Here is a 20,606-nt window from a genome sequence, read left to right as displayed (position 1 = left end):
TGGCCTCTCTGATACTTTTAGGGTATTTTTAACCCCTGCAGCGTTAAAAATACCCCAGCTCTTCATCCGACTGACCAGACAGACGGGACAGACTTTGAGGGAGTATTATCTCTCTGGAGTTTGTTCAACAACCAGGCAGACAGACAACACACACACACACACATTCACGCACACATGCACATGAACAGATAAAGGAGGAGCAAGCATGACTGATACAGAAAGAAAACATCTGGCATGCAGATATTACATGAAGGGGACAGAGCTGATAACATTATTTAATGGGGAACAGCCTTAAAGCGGCGCAGAGTTTTGAGCCAGTCTCGGTTCTCGTTCGACATGTTGCGTTCTCTGCGACAGTCTTGACATTTTGCACTTTAAAACTCGTTGCTGCCTCAGTTTGGACACGGTTCCTCGCCGGGTCATTGGAAAAGCAAAACATGTTTTATTTTTCGGAACAAAACAGAGATGGAGATTAGTCTGACACCCAGTCAAGGTCTGCGTTGCTGTGTTCAAAACCAAATGGTTGTGCTCATCTTAAGAACGGACAAAAAATATTGTTGGGATTTTAAGAAGACAGTTATTTCTGTTTTTTGTAATATGTGTTCTTTCTTTCCTCTATGAACTCGACCTATAAGTTAGTGTGATGTGATATTTTTCAGGTTGAATAGACCTTTTTATATTATATTATTATATATTATATACATTACCAGTTGTCAATATTTGATCAGTAACTACAGAAGAGAATGGAAGCCACCTTTATTATATAAACATTTATACAGAATGGAGGCTTCACTGTCTGTTCGGTGAAGCCTCCATTCAGTCAAGCTTTTTATAGATTCATCTATTTTTATTCTACTTTGTAGAATTATTTGATAAAATATTGGCCACAACTTTCTAGTTTATCAATCATTTTAAAGTGAGGCAATGCAAATGAAAACACAGCAGCACAAATACACCATACATCTCCCAGAGTTGCATTGCTGCTGCAAGCAACCAGGATTCTTGTTGGTCGATCATCTGACGACCCCTACTGGTCAATGCGAGAACTGCAACACATTATAAACAGCGTGTATGTTTGAAAAATACAATCCTTTATTCAAGATATACAGTGTTACATGTCTGTTTGTGAACTCCTTTACTGACCATAGTGATTGTGATGGCTCATTTTAGGCCGACGGGGCTTGTAAAAATAATTATTTGGTAAAGCTGCGTATAAAATGTGTATAAAATCTGTCTCGTTGTTGAATAATAGAAAATTATATCCCTTCTGCGATACATTTACAATAGTGATACAAGACAACAGCTTCAGTGCTGTTGAAATATGTACAACTTAATAGCTCCATCTGTCTATGTGCAGATAATAAGTGTTTATTTTAAGTTAAATACGCTTACAGACTGGGTTATGCGCTTTATCAAGGGCATGCTATTACTCACACACATTTCCTGTAATTTATAATAATACAGCTCTTTGTGGTTTTAAATGGCTTTGGTCATTTTGGGAAAACACATACATTACACTGTGCATCATAAAATCCTCCCGCTTGATAAGAGGATGAGTAGTTGCGCTACGCTAGATTTTCCATTCAGTCACGACAATGGAGGCCCTGTGTTGTGTCAGACACTCTTATTGTTCCTTGATACCGACGCCGCTGTAGAAATGTCTGATCTTCCATTAGCGGAACATAAAAAAAAGAAAAGAAGAAACAGATCTTTTTGGGGATCCTTGCTTCGAGGCACCAAAATGAAAATGAGCCTACGCCAACAAGAAACACAGCCCAGGGGGGAAAAGGCAGTCTAGACGGTATTGCTCAAAGTCATATGGTTTTAATATAATGTAGTTACTGAGTGAGTCATTAGCTCAAAATATGCTAATGACATGCACCTCATTTTGATGGAATGTGGTGCGAAATCCCTCCCGGTGTTTTCAATCTTGTGCGTGTCCCCGTTTCATCCTGCTGCTTCGGTCTAGACGTCCTGCTTGAGTTTCTCGATGCTGAAGTCGCTGTCGTGGTCCAGCTTGGAGAGAGTCTTCCTCACCCGCAGGGCTGTCAGACGGGCCGTCGGGTTCTGGAACCAGCACTCCTTCATGATCTTTACAATGGCCGACAGGATCTGGGTACAAACAGGAAAAAAAATGTAATGTAACTGGACGTCACAGCAGAGACGTTCTCTTTTTAATATGTGCACGCTATAAGATGCGAAAATGTAATTGCACTGCGTTTATGTGTGTATATTATTAGATGGCCTACTGGGTGGGAGTGAAGTCTGTTGTGCAGGCTCGGCCTCTGCTGGTCCACACACACCACCTTCTTCATCTCCTCAAAGCTGGGGTCTGAGGGCACCAGGTCAAAGAAGGGAGGCCGGTACTCTTCAACGATCCCTGAAAAAAAACAGAAAGCACAAAAAATCCACTCATTGCATCTTATTTCTATATCTCTCTCTTAATTCTGGGAAAAATACGCATTGTTAAATTATAAACCTCGTCAACAGATTACTTCTAGCGGGTTTATCTCCTCATACATTCCCAGAACATATTTTCTTTTCTTCATACGAGTCCTGAAATAGGACACTTGGAGATTGAGACAGACTGCAGTGGGAGTCTTGTAAAGCATGTTTGACTAAACAAGAGAGCAGGGAAAGATATCAATTCCCTGGTGATTACACGCGGATGGTAATGTGGAAGTCCCGCTGAGTGCGCCCATAAAGAAGAACACACAAAATTATGGATGTGTAGCCATCTGCACACAGTGTTTATGCAAGTGTGTGTATGCTTGCATCTACAAATTGTGAGTACGGGCATCTGGATTATGTACGAGTGAGTGCTGACACCAGATAAGACTGTTTATAATTACTGCAGCGCTAATCGTGAGAGTGGATAGTCGAGACAGACACAGACTAGAAAAACACTGGACTGCTGAGAGACATGAGACTAACTGCCTCTTATGTGTACTTTACCGGAGTCAGACAGACATGGCAGGGGAAACACATTTTCAACATGATGTATGCCGTAGTAGGTGACAAATAAGATCTCTGCAGAGGCATGAAATAGATTAGAGGGATTATTCTCAGTTTACCATTAACAATGGTTCTGCGGGCAATTTCCCAGAAGACCAGGGCCAGAGCCCAGATGTCCGTTTGCTTATAAGACTCAAAGACGTCCACACGAATAGTCTCATCCAGCACCTCAGGGGCCATGTAGCGCTTGGTCCCCACACGAGGGTTGTTGCCCACATCAAGGTAGTCGTGGGACTGGAAGTGTATGACTGCCAAACCTGAGGAGAGAGTGGGCCCAGAGCACAGGTGCGTTTAGTTTACGGTGCATTACCGACAGCAAAACTGACCAAGAGGAAAGCGGTAAAGGTCAGCAGAGATTGGAAACAGACGCAACTAGAGGTCGAGTGAATTCTCGACACAGCCGTTACCTAGATCAGCGATGCAGCACTGTCCGTTCCGCTTTACCAGGATGTTTCGACTTTTAAGGTCCCGGTGGGCAATAGCGGGCTTCCCCTGCGAGCTGACGATCTCAGTGTGGAGGTGGACCAGGCCACAGGCCACGGACAGGCACATCCTGAGGCAGCTCTCTGGCTCCAGGCTGCTGTACTGCAGGAAATCATAGAGCGAACCCAGCTCATGAAAGTGGGTGACGAGCCACAGCTGGGTGCTGGAATTCTTGGACGTCATGTCAGAGGCGATGAAACCTGAAAGCCAGAACAGGAGAAGCTATTTCAATGTCTGTCTCCTTTTTGACGTTTTCTATAATGACATAGTTTCTTTCTTTACGCAGGAAAGGCATCACATAACAGGGATAATTTCTGTGGATTATAATCTGCTGCCGTACCCAGTATGTTGTCGTGACGGAGCTGTACAGTATTGTAGATCTCCGTCTCTCTAAACCAGGACTGCTCGTCCCTGGAGGAGAAAATCTTGACGGCTACACTCTCCCCCATCCATGTGCCCCTCCACACCTCCCCATACCTGCCTTTACCTGGAAACAGAGTGACACTATTACACAACCATAACTAAACAATAAAGAACAATTCAATACAGAGAAGCAGCGGTGAGATAAGACACTGACCAACACACTCAGCTAGTGAGATTTGTCTGGCCATAGTCCTTTGGACCAGATATGGAAGCCCGGTCCCACTCCCTGATGTACAAAATTCATCAAATATATCCTGGAGAAAGAGACAGAGACATGCCATCACAACCTTAAAAAAAAAAAAAAAAAAAAAAAAAAAAACACACAAAGATCTGTTGGCAGCGTCACCAAATGTTTCTCACGTCGTATGTAGGGTCATCACCGGTGGGGAGTTTGACCTTAGCGGAATCAAGGTTTTCAGTGTTTTTCAGTTTGCAGCGTGAACATCGGAAGTACAGGAAGAGCACAAGGCTGCACACGCTAACAGTCACGAACAAGAGCAGCAAAGACACAGTGATCCGGAGATCCGGGGGAGAGGGTAATGGGGTCGTTGTCTTCGGCTCCCCATCTGGATAAAAATAAGATAAGACATCAATATTTGAGCTTGGGAAAACTGTTTCAAACATTTCAGAAGGCATGGTACGTTTTAGGACGTTTAGGGATTATCTGTGATTGAAGGTAACAGAGCATCATCAATCTAAAAAAAGCTATTCTGCTAACTGACCACAAGGGGGAGCCAGTTACTACGTAGAACGAAAGCAGTAGGCAGGTAAGTAAAAAAATAATGCAATAAGGGGTGGGATGAGCTTGGTGCAAACTCAATTGCACCAAAAAAAAAACGCGTCTCAATACCACATGGGTTCTTCAAGTTCATGAATGCGTTTCATGAAATTTAGGAAAGCCGTGGCTGTCGGTACTGACCGATGTTGGGAGGTGGCGTGGTGAAGCGGTTGCACATGTCCTCTTTGCAGCAGTGCATGTAGAGGCCTTGAAAGGAGGACGAGCAATGCTCCAGGAGGTTGGTCGAGAAACAGCCCTTCTCCTCCGTGCCGTGGACCCAGCTATAGAAACAGCGGAGTCCTCGGCAAGTTCCATTCTGACATGTGCCCTTCTCGTTTTCGCATGAGCACAGCAGCTTCCCAGCAGCGTCTTCTGTGTCTGGAGCACAGGAGAGCACACGGAAACAGCGTTGGCAGACAGGCAAGGGTACAAGTTAATGCACACAGGAAGAAATATCTGAGATGAGTACAGACTACACTTGGCCTCCTTGAGGGGAAAGTTTGGTGTGAAATTAAAAACTCCGTCTGAACGAGAGCAACAGAAACATTCGACAATGGAAAATTAAATGTGGGAAGAACTAAATAAAGATTCTCAGTCATCAGGCAACTGGACGTGTCTGATTTTACCTGAAAAACTCAAACAAGGCCAGTTGCCTTTGTTTTAGCTTAGCTTCTAAGTAAATGATAGGATTTTATGTTCATGGTGACTTTGGGAATTTTCCTGTAGCCTCTCCATTATGACACAATCAACGGACACAATGGTACAAGGTTAAAGAGGATGTTATCAAAGTGATCTAATGCCCAATGTATTCTTGTAATGTGCCATTCCTTCCTGGCCTTAACTTCAGTTCAGGGCGAATTTGCAAACAGACAGAAATATATATATATATGATCTATTTAAAAGAAAACAACAAAACTGTTGTTTGTCAGAGTCAGGCATACAGTCTGTAAACATTCTAGTTAATATCCCACCACACATGCACAGATCTTAAAAGGCTGATGTTGGGTACTCGTTTACTTATTCATTCAGTTTATTTCTGTGCCGTTTCCTGTGTTGTTTTGAATGTAACGCAACACTTTCCTCTCGTGTTTATGTTTGTTTCACTTCCTGCCTTTGTGATTGCTTGCACCCTGTGATTTTTGTTTGCCTGGACTTTTACTTTTAAATCTTGCATCTGCTTTAGTTGTCTCGCCACCTTCCTTGAGTGTCCTGCGTTCGGGTCGTCCCTCTTTGATCTAACACATTTAGGGTGCATGTAGGGGCACAAAAACCTGAAGTAAAGACGTTATCTTAGAAAATTTTTATATTATATTTACAAAACTGTAGAAAAAGGAAATAGTTTCTGTTTAATTTTAATAAAAATAGAGATCTATATTTAACAAACTGTTGCTCATTAGTCTACACACGTGACTAAAAGCTGCATCCTCAGTGGCTTCTGTGGTAAACCCTTCACAACCTTTCACAACTGAGCACTCAAGAATCAAACATACGCTCTAAAGGCACCGTGACCGAGTGAAACTAAGTGAATGTTCCTTTCATCAGTCTCCAGCTAACCATAAACTCACCTGCATGGATTGCAGAAATCCACAGAAAAACTCCAGCTAGCACCACTGTGAGCAGAGCAGAGCTTCCCATCTCTGTGAAACAGGAACAAAATAATTAATAAGACTAAACACAATCAAACGATGATGATGGAATTAACGTCATTTCTTTATTGGTAACGGTCATAATTAAAAACCTGAAATCTGATTTCAGGTGTTACGGAAAAGTGGTTTCCCTGACATCTCAACTGCTCCTTGAATGAAATTTACAGAATGGTAATTTAATAGCGGTGTCTACGAGGAGACGAACAGTGGCTAAAGGCTGGACTCTGAGGAGGCAGAGGAAGCTATGAGGTCAGAAACAACAGCCAGAGGGCCCAGCCTGTCTGCCTGTGTTGTAATTGCGTTGGGTGGGAAAAGGGGGCTTAGGGGAAACGGGATGCAACGGCACTCCAGAGTGTTTGTGTATGTGTGCCGAGACTGTGTGTGGCGCTGTGCTGCCCAGGCTCCAGGCCTGTCGACTCCTCCACTACCCTGCTTGCAGAGTAAATATTGATGGCTATGCTTCCTGCCATTGAGTGGCCCCACCCGGCTAGCCGGCGAGACTCAGGTCTGCACATTGTTTAGGGCTGCGCTGCTGAGAGTCACGCAAAGTAGGGGCCAGCATGACAGCCCACTTTAGGTGAGTTTATCAAAATTCAGGAGTTAAAAAGCAACAAAATGCAGCTTAAACGTTAAGTAAAGAACTTGTTAATCACCAGATAATATATAAACAAGAGGACCATACATTACCATACGTTACATTCTTTAAAAATCAACTTCAGTTTCAAAGGCCACGGTCTTGACTAATAGATTTATCGGCATGCTGTAAGGAGGCGATGGGAGTTAAGTTTTCAGGCCAATAAACTTTAATGTGGACGTCTAATCATGTTTTTCCTGATTTCTTATGAGACCACTCATGCAGATTGCGTTTAACAGAAAATTTCAGACTACACTGAAGCGAACAAAAACAACCTGATAAGGCGGCAATTAGAGCCAAAGAGATTAGCGGATTAGCTGACGAGTCTGTCGCCCGTAAATCAATTAGACCCTGTCGTATTTTGACGACTGAATATCAAATATCAATAATAAAAAACAAAAATCAAATGAGGACTCGTGGCAGTAAACGTTTGGAGAAAAAAAAGCTATACATGAGTGATGTGCTGTAATCTTCATCTGTTAAACAACCGACTTCCTGTACATCACCCTGGTCAAGTAGACAAACGTAACAAAGTCTCCTTTTCTGAAACAGTTTACAGATAACGTTTACTTTTTAATACAGTTACTATATACAGTTTGTTGTTCATTGTAACCTAAAGAGGACCTTAAGGAACGGTGTACATTTTGACCTCATGGTACGTTGGTGCAAGATACTGAGCCAAAAAAAAATCTAATCAAGAAACGTAGAGGTGGAATGACCCGAAATTGAACCGAACTGAAATGAATCACATTCGAGTCAAAAAGTTAAGCAATCAGTCACACCTCTGGTGCACTTCACAGTTCTGTTCTCACAACTTCAAGTGAGAAAGTTCAAACTAAATACTAAAGGAGTTTCAATCTGGAAATTTCTGACTCTGTAACGAACCAACTTGCCAGCTCTTACTCACAGGAGGAAACTCTAATAAGAGAACTTATTTTTTTTGGCGCTACATGCATTCTTCTTCATTACTACAATACATGATTAATGTTACAATGCACACTGAATTGTTTTGAAACGCTTGGCCAGTACGCTTACTAAAAAAAATATATGAATAGAATTCTGCGTTGGTTAATCTGAGGCACGTGGTGCGACTTAAATTAAGTACGCTTTCTAAAAATCACTGTAGAGAGGCATCACCTGCGTCAAGGATGGCGTAACGTTGACATAAAAATAGTTATCTTAGCCGCATCTCTCACATATAGCCCCTAAATGGCACACAGCTGGCAGTGAACATGTTTGCACAAAACCACGGATATCCTCCTTTGCTTCTTGGTGCATCTAGCATCTACATATATTTATAAGTACAAACTACAGGAAGCGGTCACATAACCTTAGACATTTCAAGATGCCGTTTTATATGAATATTTGTACTGATTTTACACTTTTGGCGTCTATTTAAAAGAAAACTCTTATTTCTAATGAAGATTTGCCACTGCTTTTATTTTCTTGATCCCCTTCCTGATTCCTACAATGTTAATAATCTTAAAACTCAACTGCACGATCCATGTGCACGTGCCAGGCCGTTTTCCCCAGTTAAATCCTGCCCCTGGATCAATGATGACATTTGTCATCTGAAAAGGGAAGTTGGACGAGTGGAGCGTGTTTGGAAGAAATCCAAACTCACAGTGCATCTTTCCGTTCCTCCGTACGCGCTTCCCACGCTCATACAAAACATCCAAGTGGGGAGGGTCGCAAGCTTTGTTGGCCTAATAAATGACAACAAACATGATCCTAGGCTTCTGCTAAAAAAAACACAGACTGACTTGTAAGACCTACCGTCCTCCGTTGAACGCTTTTGTGTCTCATTTTGTTGACAAAATCGATAATGTCTCTATTTCTTGCCGTATTTTTGCTTTTACTTTAGTCTGTCTAAGTCTAAGTCTGAGTCGAAGTCTAATATTGGATCCTATATTAGTAAAGTCACAGTTTTCTTCTGATTCTGTCTGCCTTATCCGCACAGTCTTATTGACCATGTTCCACAGCCGGCTGACCTTTAACCCTTTACATGTAATCCCCCCAAATTCCTTAAACTGTTCCTATTTACTCAGGGGTCTTGTCTGCTCTCCATTATCAATACTCAATCAATCTCGTATGCAGCTGTGTTTTTCAGTTAAGCCAAACAATACAGGAAATACTGGTAGCCTCCATCACTGCCAGGCTGGTATTAAGAAATCAGTGTCAACAAGTTTAGCCACAAAGTAAAACCATGTCGTGGCCTTCTGGTCATTGTTAATAACTCCGCAAGAAACTAGGGCGTAATCTTTGACCAAAAATCTGAACTTTAACCATCACATGACCAAGACTGTGCAAACTTAAAGAACATTGCAAAAAGTAAATCAATTCTTCACCATCTCATCAATCCTTGCACCAGTTCATTGGCTCGCTGTAAAGCATAGAACTGGTCTGCACGGCTACAATTTCTTATTTGTTTTATTTCTGCATTCATGTTTTTCTGTGTCTATACAGAACTGTAGGACTAACGGGTAATATATAAATAAAATTTTACTAACTTACATTTCAGAATACAAATAGTATATCGAGCTATCTTTAAACATGCACCTGATGCAGTTCCCCAGAAATCAAATGTAAAAATTGTGCTATACTAGGTTATTTCTGTTTCCTGTGAGCAATCTGATAAAAATCAATGACAAAACTATCTTTACATGTTCCTCCTATGTGGGGTTGGCACTCAACTCATGAAAATCACACTCATCTCTGACACACTGAAACCACGAGCCACTTTTTACCAAACAGCAAGAAGCACTTCCTGTATCATGCAGAGTGCATGTCAAAGGTGGTAAATCTGTGGGTCCAGTGGAAGACTCACATAAACACAACTCCACCCACAGAATTAAGTTATTCTCAGCGGAGGAGCACGGCCGCGTCTCGTTTCTCTCGCTATCGTTTTATCATCCGCAGCGCCCTGACATATAAGAGAGTCGTAATGACGACCTCCATCGTGAGGCACTCATACTCCAGCAGACTTCCTCTCCAAGCTCCCTCCTGACTCCATTTTGTCCAAAGCTACACCCGCATGACCAGAGGGGAAAAGATCCATCGTCATCTCTTCCTCTCATCTACACAGCCTTGGCTAGGGAAGGCACATCTCTCATTCCATCTGGATGACTGTGCGGTTACAGTGGTGGATTGTGGGGGCACGGCACAGCACAGCAGTCTCCAACAGCCCCTCAACTGGGCCCCATCGCGCCAAGAAGCCCTTTAACTTTGTTTCTGTTACTATAAAAGCGCGTATAATGTGGTTTTAATGCCAGCATCGCACTTTAATGACTTCTAGCTGGTAAAAAATCTTAAATCTGTAATTCAGTGATTGTAACCGTCTGCTAGTTATAGGGACAGACTGTATCTTCATTTCACACAATAACAAGCTTGGCAGGGTTTATGGCTCAGTTGTTGTCTGCATGCTCTCACATGCATACCTACAAAGAAAGCTTGCCTGGCAAAGGAAAGGACAAAATACTGTACTTAAGACAGGCTGTGCAGACAAACTGGTATTTGCTTCCAAAATCAGATGAAAACGAAAAACATGAGAGCAACAAACACATGACGCATGAGCAACACAAACTTGATGAACCAATAGTAGCCCATGTGACTTCTATCTATGTTCTATCTGCAGTCAGAAGGGGCACAAGTCAACCCCACAAGTCTGTTGGGAGACAGATGTACGACTAAAAACTGTGAAGGTAGGCGGAGAAACACAGCCAGGATTATTTACATTTACAAGATCTAGTCAAACCTATGCCCCCAATATGCCGTGCCAGTTCTGCACATTTGAAGACGAGCGAACTTTTCACCCTGTCACGTTTTCACAGAGGGGCCTCGTGTAAAAGCACAAGCCACAAAGTGGTTGAGGAAGTACGGAGGTTAGATTCAGTTTCAGTAAAGCAAAAAACAAAAAAAAAAAACAACAACAACTCATTAATGAAACAAAAAACTTATATAGGTGAACGTCCAGCCTGATAATCAGCAAATTAGTCGTTATATTGCACAATAACCCCTACATGTGTCTTAATATTATATACTTTTATCAGTATACTTTTGATCATGCATAACATTATGACCACCAAGACTGTGTAGGTCTCCCTTGTGCCTCCAAAACAGTTGTGATTCATCAGAGAATGGACACGGACCTTCTGAGGGTGTCCTGTGGTGTCTGGCAACAGATTGTTGTTAGTGTGGGCCTTTGAGTTTAGGGGCCCTCTGTGGATCATCCCACAGACACTTGATCAGTTTGGGATCTAGTGAATTTGGAGGCCAGGTCAACGCCTTGTGCTGTTTTTCATGTTTTTTTGAGTTGTTCCTAAACTGTTTTTGTGTGTGTGCCCGTGTCAGGCTGCATCCTGCTGGGGATGGTTGCTGCCATCACGGAGTGTCATTGCTATGGGGTGGGGGTGCCTGGTCTGGTCTAGGTGGGTGCTACATGTCTAAGTAACATCCACACTCATGCCAGGTCCAAACGTTTCCCAGCAGAACACTGAATTGTCACAAGATGGTCAATGTTATTTGTATTTATATGTATATTCTCCTGTTGGTGGTTTTAATGTTGTGGCTGATCGGTGTATATTAACATGTGAGAAACCTCATGTAGATGGTCAAGGGGAGCTTATAAACTTTTGGGATGGGGATGGTGATACCTTCTCAAGTAAAATCCTAATGTTTAGGGTAACTAGTAGGGTAACTGATCTACACAGGATTTTTGAAAAATATATTTGTTGACACATAGCAGAGTTGACTGACGGTAAGTAAAGGTATGCTACTTCAATAATTTCAGATGAAATGTAGTGGGTCACAAGTCAGTAGGATAAAATACTAAAATAAAAGTTGTACTTTAAAGTACTTCACGCCAACTAGAAGCAAATGTGGAAGTCAACTAGTTCACTTAGTTTGTAGCTTACGCCGGCTCCCTGATGATACGAATTAGAAAACAGCATATCTATATCACAACAGAGGAGGTGATCTGCAAGAACATCATCAACAAGAGGCGAAACATGGTGAAATGAAATGTGTGAACAGTTTAAACCCTGTGTAAAGCTGGTTATCTTTGGGTCAGGTTGGCCACTTGACACCTGTTCACATCTGGAAACACGTGGGGTGGGATGTCAAGGGTAACTTGAATATGTTACAGATTACATTTTAGGACATCTAGGAATTAAAAAATAACTATGTGCAAAGCCCTTATACAGAAAGAGAGGCAAAAATAAAACGGTTTTAGTCATTACCTGTGTTCTGCTCGCCTTTTAACGTGACAGAAGTGAACGCCACACGTCTCCCATATCAAATACTTCTTGAAGAGTTGATCCGTGGCCAAAGTGATTTCAAATACAACAGATGCGTCTAAAAAACATTCATTTTAAAAGTGGAGCGAATCGGTTTACTTCTTCTCGTCTGAGCGACTCAGTTGCAGATGTTTCATTCAGGCAAACCTCACATCCTTTCCAGCTTCGATGAAGAACTCGAGAGAAAGAAAGAAAAAAAGTTCGCCCACATTTCTTTTCCTCCCTCCGGTAAATAAAACAAGAACAAGGAGTAACTTCTCAAAAATATATATGAAAACTGAAAACGTGGAGCAGCTGGCAGGGCCCCTGGCAGGAGAATATAAAACAGCGGGCTCCCGCCTATCTCATCTCGGTCCAAATCTGCTCTGATAAACCGACAACACAAACCATCGACGTCGTTTCGGACGCGGACTCCTTCCGCTTAGACAGCTTCACGAGCGACGACTCCACGCGAGTCCCCTCGCTTCTTCTAAGTGAGCGCAGTTTTGGTTGTCGTCTGTGTTCCTGATATAAAGACAAGATTGGAGATTTTTTAAATAGTATACAGATTTGTCCCACCCCTTATTGTCCCGTCCAGGGTCTGCTCGGCCTGGAATGTGTTCTCATAGCGGTTTTCCTGTTGCTTGCTAAACCTCTCATTTTCCTTTTCCCCTGTGGACTCTTGTCTGCACTGCACTGACAGGAATGTGCTTCAAAGACCCCACTACCATACAATAACATTTATCCGAGGAAAAAAACAACTTGCTTGTATTTATATTGGGTTAAGAGTTCAGAAGCCAGTGAAGATTTTATTTTAAACCTCATAATTTACAGGCATTTTTGAATATATTGGGAAATGTGTTTTTTCCTACTTTTTCCTTGCAATTTTTTTTTTATTTTTTATTTTTTTTTAAGTTAATATGTTGTCAGCCAATATCAGACAGTTGCTAACTTTCATTACGGAGCCACACTTTTATTCATCTAGCGTTTGTGTCGCTTACTGAATGTACTCTGTTTTGGTCGCCACCTTATTCTCGCGAGATTCGCGAGACCACGAAAACACAACGACAATCCGTCTTACCTGGCTTCAAGGTACAGTCTCTTTTATACAGGCTGTGGGTACGTATGTGCTTATATTTGATCCAGGGGAGAGGTCTGGACTAATCATCATGGTGTAAGGAACTACTGGTGACCATTGCCGTGTTTAAGGTGGGATGACTGTCACATTTTATGTGCAGTTTTGTTTTGCAACAATTGGTTTACCCACATGCTAACCACATCACCTGACAAGGATTTTTTGAAAGTGACTTTTGCCAACTCATGCCAAACAGTTTCCTAAGATGACTTCCAAGATTCTGCTCAGTTTAACGACAGAAATATATGACCACCTGCTAACTATTCAGCTCTGTATGAGTTGGATACATTGGATTTTTCGGTGCTTTGAAACAAGGTGCCTGCTGTGCAATTTGAAGTGATGAGAGCAATGAAAGTGAATTATAATAGTAAAGTTGCCTGTGGACGGCTAAACAAACAGGTGAGACTCGCTGCGAAGCTACATGAAGCAGAGGGAAGGCAATCATTCCCCGCAGGCTCATCATTAATGGCGTTCTTTATCACGTTTTTATCATAAAAGTATTGATTATAGCTCTCATAAGTGCATTATCTGTTACCGCATTTATGTAAGTTGCATGTTAGACCTCAACTGTTCTAAACATATCCTTTATTATCGTATAGGTTACATGTCTCTGCACACGCACAAGTCCCTGAGTGTCCCTCTGGCAAATACAAAGTTGTCTTCCAGCCGGAGAGACTGCAGTGTGTGACAGCACTTCATTCAGCAGAGCCTGAGAGAGATGTCTTCATGTCTGTAATATAAATTCCCCTCCTTGTTCTCAGGCTCTGTAATCGCTCTGTTTTGGCTTACGGCTGCAGACACAGCTGGAAGCTCTCACATCAGCTGTCATGTAGAAAAGAGAGCAAATTGTTCATTTTTACATCGTCACTTATTTTTCTTTCCCACTAATCTCTATTCCCTCAAGGCTTTTCCCCAATCTACAGTAGAGGAAGCTAGATATGCATATTATAATGTCAGTTTTTCTAAAGCAAAGTGTTGATAAAGAGAAGACTTTTTTAAGATACTCAGACTTTCATACTGCTGGCAAACAGTCGCATTTAGCAAGAATGTCACGCTCGCTTCAGTCAAACTTGTGCTTTATTGTCAGAGATCAGTGTCTATAGGGTCTGGTTCAGTTTATGTGTATGAAGAGATGTGTTTACTGCGTGAGAACACATGGTTAAAGTCTAATGTGTTCCTTCATTGAACTCTCGAGAGGTGTTTAGTTTAGAGCTGACCTCAAGTCAACAAGTTCTCCTTTGTGGAGAGGAAGTCAGCCACAATACTAAAAATATAAGTCATGACCAGCAAGGTCTTTCTCTTTCTGTTTGTAGTTTATACTGGTCTGAGGAACTTTAAATGCCAGTGTGAAACTCACAACTGAGCTAATTTCATAGAAAGTAATCTGAGAAATCTTCTTAAATGTAACGTCTAACAAAGTAGCCATTTTGGTTACTGCTAATAGAAACTAATTGTTATGTAAGGATCTGGTTTAGTGGATTAACAGATTACAAGTCAGGGTGCAAAAGTCATTTGATGCCACTGCAGAGAGCGCATTATAGGTGTCCTTAATTAGCCCTGAGTAACTATATTGTGAAAGAGGTCACATGCCAGGTGAGAGGCTCAACAGAGGCTCATGCCGTGGAGACGAGGTTACTTCAAAATCAGAATACGCTCTTGTTTCATGTAGTTTCGGTCTGCTGTAAAGGAATGAAAACAAACCCAGCCTCTTTTTTTTTTTTCCAAAGGTCAGTAAATTTACTCCAAGCTCACATACAAACACACATTTTCATTTGTGTCACCCTTGCAGACGACCTGTGCTTTGTGAGGCTCTTGCTGGAAACGGTGTCTCGCAGAAATGATCCTCTAATTGTTGATTAGAATAGTATCTAAATGTATACTGTATAGATACATATTTAGATAACATCATTAAATATATTTAGCTTTAATTAGAATATGGATGCAGACGTAAGCTGGAGTTACTTGATCTATAAACAGAATATTTTAAAATGTTCCAATACCAGCTGTACTCCAAAAATGTTCCCTGATAGTAATCATGCTGTCTCCCTGAGTATCATTATATGCAAAATAATTTCTTGTAGTAGTATTAGTAGTAGTAGTAGCTCTGGAGATGTGAGGTCCTCTGTCGGTTTCTATGAAAATAAAACAGGAAACAACAGTTCTGGCCTCCAAGTAATAGCCCCCCCAAACAAACAGCAGCAGCAGACCGAGGGCTGGTATGTGTATACTAGTGAGCAATTTTTTTTTCCCACCAACGGTACAGGACAAAATGTTGCAGAGATGTCTCTCAGTTCCTGTTTCTGTATCTAGCACACATGAATTGCATGACAAAGCTAAATGATTTGGAGAATTCTAGTTATGTCAAAAGACAGAAAGGCATCTGGTAGATGCTATACGTGTTGCATAGTGGAATTTAAGTGGCTTTTAGGAACAAAAACAAAACAAAACGGAGAGCAAGGGCTTGACAAAAGTCAAAATGGTAACAGAAAACCACTTTCAGTCCAGGGCCACGTACAAAACAGCCTCAATAGCTTGTCGATTTAAACATGTAGTACAGACAAAGAACACACATAGTTTGAGACTTTCATGAACTCACTGACAAAAAATAATTTCCTGAAGGCATTTGATCACACACACACTATGTCAACAGCAGTCCAGTATCTTGATGGAATGCTACTTTGAACTCGATGGTGAAATCCTCACAGAAGTGATATAGACTGAAATAAAATAACGTCATTGCAGGCATCTGCAAACGGCACAGCTTCATAGGCTCATAAGATCTACCACTTCACGTAGAGATGAACAGCAGTGCTAAGACATATCTCTGTATGCCGTTAAAACCAAGTAACATTTGGTTCACATCGTTTTCAGATTTCCATAAATACTAAAAAAAATACCATATTCAAGTCACTGCAGTTTTCTCTTGTTCATCCCAAGCAATTCAAGTAGTTTCACAGTTTTGTTGTCTCCTAATAAAAGTGTAATCACATGGCTATCCTTTATTCGTGACATTATCACAGTGAAATAATCTGCGGAGAAGAGACTCATTTTTGGCTTGATGAACGCTTGGACTTTTTTTTTTCTTCCTTTTCCTTTTCTTCTTTAAGTTTCTTTTCTCTCTTCCTCTCCTCCTTGGCCTCTTTGTACTTCCAGATAGGAGGCTCCAGGTAGCCTTTTTGCCTCTTCTTCTTTTTCTCCTTTTTCGGAGTGGGCTCCCCAGATTTTGTCACTTCAATCTTAGGAATGCAGCCTGAGGGGAAGATGCTGTTTCTGTGTGCCATGCTGCGGGGAATGAAGCTTCTTGCGCCGCCTGATGGCACGCTCTCCCTGCGCGCTGAGTCCTGGCAGCAGGAGGTCAGAGACACGGAGGTGGCCGACACAGGTGTGGGAGAAGATGAGGTGACGGAGCCGTTACTGTGAGACACCGTGCTCTCCTCCAACTCCTTGCTGCTGTGCTTTTCAAGCAGTTCAGGTACGGCAAACCGCCGCTTGCCAATCGCTGGGGGGCTGGTGGGACAAAGTGGACGGCAACCAGTAGCTATCAGGGGGCTGTGGATGCTTGTAGTCATCCTCACCATATGGTCCATGACCCCATTGTCTTGCGGGTCTTGAGGGAAGCTGAAAGAAAGGCTGTCTTTTAAGCGTTGCCTCAGCTTCTGACTAGCAGTTTTGGCAGCAGTAGCCTTTGCTACCAGTTGCTTCAGGTCAGGCCACTCAGTAATGTAGCTTTCACAGAACTGCTCAGCAACAGGGTGAGCTTGCAGGCGACGTAGTCTGTTCATTGTCTCCCACCTTCCTGTTCTGAGGACCCAGTCCTTTAGACCCCTCCCTTGGACAAGGTCCATTGCGTTCATGTCTGCACCTGCACACAAAAAGGGGAAGAAAATAGCAGAAAGCTGTGAGAAAAAGGAAACAAGTCGATTTCCTGAATTGTCGTGGATGCTGTTGCTTGCGAGGAAATTCAATACTCTTTTGTAGCACAAATCATTGAGTAGATATCTACTGCAGCATAAATCTTCCAGAACAAATCAGGCCATTTCACAGCGTGGCAGAATTTGATATACTGTAGATTGCAGTTAGAGGAAGACAGTATATTACATTAGGCTGAAGTCCTGCAGATTTGCTTTATCGCCAACTGGTTAATAGTATAACCCATTATTGAGGGAAGACAGTCATCCAACAGTGCATCACGTATATTTATGTCCCTCACATAAATATGATTAGATTATGGATTAATGTCAGTCTCTTTCTGACGTAAATATAGAGCGTGGTTGGAATTTTTATAGTGCCACCTGAACGCCTCCCTGTACTGGACTAATCCCTGCAGCCTGGAGAAAAACCAGATTAGTTTACAGATCAGATCTCCTGGGTTACCCTGTTTACCCTCACATGCATACAGTATTTAAAGATTTGGGTATACCTTAACCCATCCCTGAAGTGTATACCATAATTACTCCACATTTTTCTTTTGCCTCAAACCATTTGAAGTTTATTTCAAGTGTCATCCTTTCAGACAAGAAGAAGAGACTTTATCTAGTAAGACTAGAAACTTACCGTGCATTATCAAGGCGCTAACGCACTCTTCCCGGCCCTGTAGGCCTGCCTTGATGAGGGCTGTGAAGCCACGGGGGTCCCTGACCTCAGTGTCCACGCCAGAGTAGTAGTTAAGGATATAGTTTAGGATGGTGATGAAACCTGGATTAACAAAATGTATATTAGTATTGTAGGACTGATTGAATATTGATCGACGCTGAGGTTAAGGTGTTTGTATGTCTTCAGACTTACCTGCCTGGGCAGCAATCATGAGGGCGGTGTTTCCGTCATTGTCTTGGTGGTTGATGTCTATTAATGGACATGTGTGCAGCAGGGTGACAATGTCTACGAAACCCTTGCCCACAGCCACCATCAGTCCAGTCTGATCGAGAAGAAATAAATTGACTTTTTCTTGTAGAAACTTTTATGTTTTGTTGCATAAATATGTATTTCCTATACTGCATCAAAGTCTTGGTGTGATTTAAAAAGACCTCACCCTGCCATTGATGTCCAGCTCCATGGCCTCATCTTTCGTGATTCCTCTCTCCATGATTCTGCGCAGGGAGTCGGGGTCATTCTTAGTGCAGGCCTCGTACAGCGTTTTAGCCGGCTCCGTGTTTTTGTCATCCCTTTCGTAGTCGGGAAGCACTGAGTCATCAGAGAGCACGCTTCCCGAGTCGGAGTCATCCAGGAGGATCTCTGAGTCCTCGGCTGGGCCACTGCCCAGGTGAGGATCATCGCTTGCAGTAGCCATTGTAACCCCTTGTGCCTGGGATCACGTCTGGGTGTCAGGACTGCTGCACGGCAGCCATATCTTCAACAAAGAAAAAAATCTGTTCTAATCGTGGAAACAAAATGAGGACATTTGTGGCTATATGCATTTGATGTAAACTGACACATCCCATGTGACATTTCAAGTCCTGACAAAAATATGTCCCTATTCTAATGTGATATGTGCTGGCGACTAGGAAAAGATTTGTGTATAAGGCCCATCACGTGCATTGTGTACGTGACAAACGCATATATTCTCTTCTCCTCAAAATAGTCATCTTACACTAGTTCGCATCAGACTGCAAGACTAACAACTAAATCTGGCAGCTATTGAAGGTAGTATGCTAAATAGATCTTGCCACCTGAGAGGGCCTTGAAGGCATGATGCCTAAAGAGGATGAGGAGCTTTACCTCACCTCAGCCCTCCTGTCAGAGAGGCTGATCCCTAAGTCTCTGCTTTACAAGACGGGAGACCTTCCTGCATCATGTACTTTTTGCTGTTTGTCTGCTCATTTGCCTCAAAAAAAAACAAAAAAACAGAGGGAAAGTGTGACGTTATTGCCACGCAAAAAGTAAACACATAATTTCGCGATATTTAACGCGGAGTTTAGAGTGTGAAAATCTACAAGAAGATAACAAAAATATCATGAAACGCTGCAGATCTGAGGAAGCTCTGCCTGCCAAAGTAATGTGAATGAAGGCAGAGTAGAAGGACAAGCGTTCAGGGTTGAGAGAGGACATACGGTGCCAGAAGCGATGGGAGGCCAGTCTAGTGACAGCATCTGTCATGGTGTCTGAACAGTGTCACGAGGCTCTGCAGTACAATTACAAGTACACCAGGGTATCCAGTGGTTTGCGATAGATGCTTTTGAATATATAGACACATATTCTCACACAGAATTAGCTTTGCACCTGTTGACAGTCACATTAATAAAAAGTTATTACAGTAATAGTTCTGTATGTTGTGAATAATCTCCTGTTAGACGCTAGATTTCGCTGGTCAGCTCATTGAATCCTAAAAGCATATGCCTGTATTTCAGTCTTGTGGCTTGCAGAAGAATGCAGATCATTACCACAGAAATCTTTTCACTCTCTTCCTACTGCTGCACAAACATAGAAGACTCCTGCTTCTAACGCTGATATTGTGGCTACACTTCCTGCTGAGCGACACTTTGCAATGTGGCAAGGCCTCTTCCTCTGAATGCTAAATATAAGCTGTCTCAGTTGCCTTTTAGCTGTCAAGATGCACAACAAAATGCAACCATTTGTCCCAAAGTAGAGTAAAAAACAATCTTGGCGCATGTCAAAATAGACAAAATCTCACCCTAAAACAATCCAGCCATGGGTTAGTCCTCTTCTTGTTTCTCTGGTTTTGAGTTTGCTCTTTAAATCATTGTCTTACACTGGACTTCCACTCTTCCTTGTGGTGCTGAGTTGGTACTGGTCAAGTTTCCCTACCTGACTCCAGCTCTAGCCTTCCCCCTCCCTCCATTTCTCCTACTGGCCAGTTAGGTTGCCTCATCATCCAGGTCCCAACATAGACTTTGCTGTCCTAAGTCAGGCTCTGTCCCTTTCATCCTGATTACAGCAGATTTAAGGATTAAGACAAAGAAACAGACTGCAGTCAACCTTGCTCCCCTTACAGTCTGCTGAGTTAGTCTGCTCTCTCCTTCTCCTCGTGCTCTCTCACTTGTCATCGCAGCTCTCTCAGAATCTGCCCATCCACAGCTCTCTGCTGTCCGTCTGTTGTGTCAGAGCAAACCTCTCTAGCTGTACAAAAAAAGTGCCGTGACTGAATCATGGAGGCTACGGTTCCCAGATCTGCAGCTGAGGACCCTCTGCTTGAAGAGTTCCAGTGTGTCTTTGGTGATGGGAGAGTTGTGGGTCTGTTTTCCATTGGAAATCCATTTGCTGG

At 42.4% G+C, this 20,606-nt stretch overlaps 2 protein-coding genes across 2 annotated transcripts; both read right to left on the bottom strand.

Annotated features, from left to right (window-relative positions):
- Window positions 1-1,070: 1,070 nt before the first annotated feature.
- On the bottom strand, window positions 1,071-12,910 carry acvrl1 (activin A receptor like type 1). Its single transcript, XM_084554233.1, has 10 exons — window positions 12,217-12,910; window positions 6,265-6,336; window positions 4,841-5,077; window positions 4,282-4,487; window positions 4,076-4,175; window positions 3,839-3,985; window positions 3,423-3,698; window positions 3,075-3,272; window positions 2,250-2,380; window positions 1,071-2,112 (listed from the first exon to the last, which is right to left on the bottom strand). Exons 2-10 carry the CDS (start codon window positions 6,332-6,334, stop codon window positions 1,966-1,968), a joined length of 1,512 nt encoding a protein of 503 aa, XP_084410359.1. The 5' UTR covers window positions 6,335-6,336; window positions 12,217-12,910; the 3' UTR covers window positions 1,071-1,965.
- A 2,840-nt stretch (window positions 12,911-15,750) lies between these two features.
- ankrd33aa (ankyrin repeat domain 33Aa) lies at window positions 15,751-18,674 on the bottom strand (the record flags this gene model as incomplete). The annotated part of the gene is made up of 4 exons (XM_084552730.1): window positions 15,751-17,249; window positions 17,942-18,082; window positions 18,173-18,302; window positions 18,417-18,674. 4 exons carry the CDS (start codon window positions 18,672-18,674, stop codon window positions 16,432-16,434), a joined length of 1,347 nt encoding a protein of 448 aa, XP_084408856.1. The 3' UTR covers window positions 15,751-16,431.
- Between the last annotated feature and the right edge of the window lie 1,932 nt (window positions 18,675-20,606).

This window comes from Chelon labrosus (genome assembly GCF_963514085.1).
Source record: "Chelon labrosus genome assembly, chromosome: 10".
NCBI lineage: Eukaryota > Metazoa > Chordata > Actinopteri > Mugiliformes > Mugilidae > Chelon > Chelon labrosus.
The sequence above is the reverse complement of the archived record's forward strand: the minus strand, read 5'-3'. Positions and strand labels throughout refer to the sequence as shown.